Source organism: Beta vulgaris, chromosome 7 (assembly GCF_026745355.1).
Source record: "Beta vulgaris subsp. vulgaris cultivar EL10 chromosome 7, EL10.2, whole genome shotgun sequence".
In the NCBI taxonomy this organism is placed as follows: domain Eukaryota; kingdom Viridiplantae; phylum Streptophyta; class Magnoliopsida; order Caryophyllales; family Amaranthaceae; genus Beta; species Beta vulgaris.
In genome coordinates, this window is record NC_079208.1 from 20,280,996 (window position 1) to 20,287,780 (window position 6,785).

The 6,785-nt window shown below is 32.6% G+C and overlaps 1 protein-coding gene across 1 annotated transcript; it reads left to right on the forward strand.

Moving 5' to 3' along the window:
• The first annotated feature begins 2,353 nt into the window (after positions 1–2,353).
• LOC104899258 (gibberellin receptor GID1B) lies at positions 2,354–5,101 on the forward strand. The gene is made up of 2 exons (XM_010686415.4): positions 2,354–2,980; positions 3,488–5,101. The coding sequence occupies exons 1-2, from the start codon at positions 2,942–2,944 to the stop codon at positions 4,490–4,492; spliced, it is 1,044 nt and encodes a 347-aa protein (XP_010684717.2). The 5' UTR covers positions 2,354–2,941; the 3' UTR covers positions 4,493–5,101.
• Positions 5,102–6,785: the final 1,684 nt, after the last annotated feature.

Genomic DNA, 6,785 nt, shown 5'->3' on the forward strand with positions numbered 1-6,785 from the left:
GTTAGACTTGCTTGTGTTTCAGCTAGTCTTTATTGTGCTTCAGTTAGCCTTGTTTATTTTTCAGGTAGTCTATATAGCGCTTCAGTTAGCCTTGTTTATTTTTCAGGTAGTCTATATAGTGCTTCAATTAGACTTGTTTGTTTTTCAGGTAGTCTATATAGTGCTTCAGTTAGACTTGTTTACTTTTCAGCTTATATTAATTGTGCTTCAGTTACACTTGTTTATTTTTCAGATAGTCTTTACAGTCCTTCATAGTAATTTCTTTGTTTTTCAGCTAGTATTTGTTGTGCTTCAGTTAGCCTTGTTTATTTTTCAGGTAGTCTATATAGTGCTTCAGTTAGACTTGTTTGTTTTTCAGGTAGTCTATATAGTGCTTCAGTTAGACTTGTTTGTTTCTCAGCTAGTCTCTACAGTCCTTCAAAGTGACTTCTTTATTGTGCTTCACTTAGACTTGTTTGTTTATCAGCTAGTCCTTATTATTTCATTTAGTATAATTATTCTTTCATTTCATTCTATTCCAATTACACTTAAAATTTTTCATTGAAAATTTACATTGCTTCAGTTAGACTTGTTTGTTTTATCAGCTAGTCTATATAGTGCTTCAGTTCGACTTGTTTGTTTTATCAGCTAGTCTATATAGTGCTTCAGTTAGACATGTTTGTTTTTCAGCTAGTCTATATAGTGCTTCAGATAGACTTGTTCGTTTTTCAGCTAGTCTATATAGTGCTTCAGATAGACTTGTTCGTTTTTCAGCTAGTCTATATAGTGCTTCAGATAGACTTGTTTGTTTTTCAGATAGATTTGTTCGTTTTTCAGCTAGTCTATATAGTGCTTCAGATAGACTTGTTTGTTTTTTAGATAGTCTATATAGTGCTTCAGTTAGACTTCTTTATTTTTCAGTTAGACTTCTTTATTCAGTTGGTCTTCTTACTATTTCATTTAGTATAATGACTCTTTATTTCATTGTTTTCCAATGAGACTAAAAATATTCAGTTACAATTTACATTGTTTCAGTTACACTTCTTCATTTTTCAGTTACACTTCTTCATTTTTCAGTTACACATCTTATTTTTTAAAAAAAGTAAAGAAAAACAAATGAAAAACACCAAAAGAAAGGTAGAAATGTCTAAATGAAACAAAAACAACATCAACTGAAAGAATATAAGAAGCAACTGAAACAATACTAGAATCAACTGAAACAATACAAGAATCAACTGAAAGAATATAAATATCAACTGAAAGAATACAAGTAGCAACTGAAAGAATACTAGAATCAACTGAAAGAATATTAATATCAACTGAAAAACAACAACAACTGAAAACATATGTGTATAATACAAAACAACATAAACTGAAACACAAACCCTAACAACATGAAATAAATGCACTAATAAACTGAAAACATCCAAAAATAGAAAAAAAACAAAATAAATATCTCAACTACACTAAGAACTTGAAATATACCTTGGATCATAATCACCATCTTTCTCTTTCTTCTTCCCAGCAGTAGACAGTGCCAAAATTTTTCCTGAAGATGCGACACTCTTCACCTTATTCGACTTCGGGCAACATTACAATTACAACAACAAAAACGCTAAGAATTTGAAAACAAAAAAAAAAAATTGCAGCAAAAATCAAACGAAATTATACCTAGAATCATCATCTCTAATCCTCTTCACCATATTTGCGATGCAACAGTAATGAATTATGAACAAAAAAACAAGCTAAGTTTCAACAGCAGAGAAGCAGCGAACTAGAAAAATTCTAGAAATAATCAGTAAATAATATATCGGTTTCTTTGAAAAGAAGAAGAATTAGTTTTAAAACTAGCGAGAATCAAGCAGATATCGAAAAAACAGTTTCAAACTCGTAAAAAGATAATGACCTAATAACCGTTAAATGTTTTTTTAAAAAAATAAACAAAGCTGCTGATCAACAAAAATAAAGAAAACAAATATGAAAAAAAAAGCCCGCGCGTTTTTAATGGGCTAAGCCCGTCCGACGGAAAGTATTGAATCAGACGGTCTGACCCAATACTTTCACTTTTATATTTAGCACAAGGCCTCCATTATTTTTGACATGGCCACTTTATCATCTCTCGAAAGTTAAACAGGGTAAAGCTCAAATCATTTCTGTTATTTTGCTTTGTTTTTTTTTTTTTTTGAGGGGATCTGTTATTTTTTATGACAATGAAGAAATTATATGATTGACCCAATTAAACGTTTCCTTATTCATCGTTGACGAAAAGAGCCAAAAACCAAAACCACATTTAAAATTTAAAATCTAAATTCGGATCCAGTGTACCTATTCGTCCAAGTGGCACATCTCCCATTGGTAAAAGAAATATAAAATTGTAAAAACTTAAAATAAAAGAAGTATAATAGTGATAATATTTAAAATAAAACAAAAAGAAACATTTTCTTTATGTACGCAAAAAAACAAAGTATGATTAAATTAACTCCTATGGGCCCACATAAACAGTTTATTTCGGCCGCCCCGTTTTGTCGTCTCCTCTCATCACCCTCCACCACCGTCGCTCCCTTTTCCTTTGACTCCCCACGCTTTTTTCTCTCTCTTATCCTTAAAAAAAAAAAAAACCTTCTTTTTAAATAAATCACTTCTTATATGAATTTCTTTCTTTCTGGTTTTCTCTAACTAAAATTCCTTTCTCCTGTCCCCTCATTTTCTCTCTCCTCTTTTTCAGAAATAGAAGAAGACTCATAATATTATCATATGAAGAGCTTACAGTTGGCATGCTTGAAGATTGCTTCTTTTTCTTCTGATGCAATTTTAGATCAACTGTTTTTCTCTTGACTTGGGTTTTTACGAGAAGATCATTGTTTTTACCATTTTTCCCTTGGGATTTGCTTCATTTTTTAGTGGAGTATAGTAAAATCTATTTCTTTTCTTCTTTATTTTTTATTTTTTTTTGCAAAGGCATATGGCCGGTAGTAATGAAATCAACGTCAATGAATGCAAGGTAATGCTCTTTTTTTTTCCATTCTAAGTTCAATTTCGTTGTTTTTTTTTTCTAAATATTTCCCGTTTTTTCGTTAAATTTACATAATTTTTTCTTGGATTTAGATGTAAAGTAAGTTGTAATTGATGTCGGTTTTAGGGAGAAATTTGATTTTTTTTTTTCTTGTTCCAATAACTTAGTTGTCTTTGTGAAAAAAAATTCCAATTTTGGTTGGTCTTTCTTGGTTTGGAAAGTCAAGATTAAGAAAATAGGAGTTTCATCTGAATGTCTGAAACATGAAGTATAACTTTGGACTTTATTATTTGATTTGAAATATATTCTCTTTATTTATTTTGTTTTTTCCTATTTTGTTTGGTTTATATTCTTCCTAACTGATCATCCTCTTGTTTGAAATTTTGTGTGGGTTTGTTAATATTTTTTTGAAACTAAGAAACAATATTGTGAGACTTATTTTTGCATATATATTAGTTTGATTATTATTTATTTGTGCAAAAATGGTGGTTGCAGAAAGTAGTTCCTTTAAACACATGGATTCTGATATCAAATTTCAAGCTAGCATACAACCTGCTACGCCGGCCTGATGGAACATTCAACAGAGAACTAAATGAATTCCTAGACCGTAAAGTTGCTGCCAATACAATCCCAGTGGATGGAGTTTTTTCATTCGACATCTTTGATAAGTCTACAAATCTCCTAAACCGCGTCTACATGCCGGCATCGCCAGATAATGAAGCGCAATGGGGAATTGTAGAGCTCGAAAAACCACTTAGCTGCGAAGAAATCGTACCTGTTATAGTATACTTTCACGGTGGTAGTTTCACTCACTCGTCAGCTAATAGTGCCATATATGATACCCTGTGTCGCCTTCTTGTTAGCCTCTGTAAGGCAGTCGTGGTGTCCGTAAACTATCGTAGATCACCAGAGCAAAGATACCCGGCAGCTTATGATGATGGGTGGTCGGCAGTTAAATGGGTTAGTACAAGACCTTGGCTACAAAGTGGGAAAGAAAGTAACAGAAAAGTCCATGTTTATATGGCCGGGGATAGCTCTGGAGGTAACATTGCACATCATGTGGCAGTCAGGGCTGCGGAGGAAGGGGTCCAGGTGATCGGGAACATCCTATTGCACCCGATGTTTGGGGGCGAAAAGAGGACCGAGTCAGAGAAGAGATTGGATGGGAAATACTTTGTTACAGTTCAAGATCGCGATTGGTATTGGAGAGCTTATCTACCGGAAGGTGAAGATCGGGATCATCCAGCGTGTAATATATTCGGACCTCGTGGTAGGGAGATCAAAGGGCTAAATTTACCAAAGAGTTTAGTGGTTGTGGCTGGTTTAGACTTGGTTCAAGATTGGCAATTAGCTTATGTTGAAGGGTTAAAAAGTGCAGGACATAAGGTGAAACTTCTATACTTGGAACAAGCAACAATTGGGTTTTATTTCTTGCCAAATAATGACAATTTCTATACTCTTATGGAAGAGATAAAGAAGTTTGTGAATCCTAACTGTTAATAGTTAGTTTCTTTCTTTGTCCTACTTTTAACCCCTCTTACCTAGAGTTCATCCTTATACAATGACAAAAACAGCTTTTAACATTTTCACCTTTACATTTGCCTCTTTTTTTTTTTAGTTTTCCACTTTGAAATTAAGTTGGGTGTGTGTAGCTAAGAATTAAGATAGATTCCTGTGGTTAGTGTTAGCATAAGAAATGTGTTACTCTCATTTATGGCAACGATCGATCCGAGCGAGTTTTGGATCTATGGAGATAAATTCCAGTGATTGTTTGGGTTAATGGCGATGCTGTTTCTGTTTGTGATTCATGAGCTCGTTATGACTGACTACATTCGATTCGAAATCTGCTCAATTCATCGTTGGATTTGACAGAACCCAAAACCAACTATAAGTTGAAGTTAAAAAGTACATGCTCAACACCAGACAAATTAAGAAGGTTGGTGTTTCGGGTGTTAAATTAGTTGATGTAATTGAGTATTATTATAAGGTGCTAATTTTAGAGAACATGGATATTGTCGACATAAAGTCCATGCCCTTGTGAAGCATTAATGTAATCTTATACAGTTGTTATTAGATATGAATTATATAAAGGAAATTTTTGTTTGTTTCCTTTTTCTTTTTCTTTTTGAAATCTAATTACATATGTATATATGTTTTGTCTTGGCGATTTGAATGATTAATTCTTGAAAATGAAGATGTAATATAGCAAAATTTATGTTGATAGAGAAAGTACAATGTAACTACTTGGTACTTGTCGTACATATTCGTCTGTAGAAGAAACCTGATGCTTCAGATTAAGATTTATTTCCTACCACTTTCAAATCTTCCAAGGGAAAAAAATAGTATTCCCTAATAAATTTTTTTGGGTTGTTAAATAACACTCTAAAATTTCCTACTAACGCCCTACATATGTATAAAATACTGTATTATTATGTTTTCTATCTCTTTTCTCATTTCTCTCTTTCCTTCTTCACTTCCCCAGTTCCCCTCCCCATCTCAAGTACACTACCACCGCACCACCACTGCAGCCCTCATTTAGGGGCCCATTACAAGCGAGTCACCCCAAACTCCAACCCCCCTCAGACCCCAAGCAAATGCTTGGGGTACGAAATGAACCTTAGACTTTACTAGGAGAGATGGGAAAGTTCAACAGTTCAACCAACCTCAATTTTTTTATTTATATAATTTATTATTATATGATATACTTATATAAAATACGAGTTTAGAAAGTTACTAAGTTTATTTGTTTAATTTATATATATATGTATGTGCTTGATATATACTAAGTTTAGTTGTTTAATTTATATATATGTATGTGCTTGATATACAAATTGAATGATCAGCTTGTAAATTCAATAATGGTTTGGGTTAGGGTGGAGAGCCATTGACACATATAATACAATAAACTATTCGGATACATGGAGAGTATTTAACATGTTTACTTGTTAACTTAATATGATTTGACCAAATTTTTCTTTACGTAGGATGAATATCCCTTACAAGTAGGAGAAATATAGGGATCTCACTTTGCAATAGCATGAGTCGAATTCCTATCACATAATTGAAAGGAGAACCTCCAACCAACTAAATCAAACTTGATTCTTACAATTTGACCAATTCGTCAGTACTCTTATATACTCATTTTTATATTACATGTGATAAGGGACATCTACTAGCTATATTTTCAATCAACTTATATATTCATTCCTTTATAATTTGTCAAAAACTCTACCCTTCTACGAAGAATTATTAGAATCTATGTCCAATCCCAATATAAAGTTTATTTGAAGATGGAAGAAGAATATTAGGTTGTTATATCATCTTGGTTTGGTTGGTGAGCTTGAAGTAGGATATGCTCTTTTGATTCTGCTCTCAGGTCAAGCTTCAACTCTAAGAAAGATGGACTTCATTATTCATGTTCTTACTTTGTATATCCTTCCAAAAATTCTCTCGACCTGCCTTTGTTATAAATGTTTTCTCTTTTTATCTTAATTTATAGAATAATAAATGATCGAGTAAAACTTATCTGTGATGTCCTTCAAAAGGAGAAAAATATAAAAGAACAAACCAACATGTGATGAGGTGATTAATGGATCTATGCAGAATACAAAGTTATCCACGCGTAGTATTCTTGATTAGGTATTCAAATAAAATTGGCAGTTAAGTTTTTTTTTTTTTAAGGTTAAGGTGGTTACATAGTGGTCTAATTATTCATTTTGTATTCTTAAGATATAGGGATTAAATTTTATGAGATTTATTTGAGAAATTCCTTTGTCCCTCCCTCGGGTGAGTC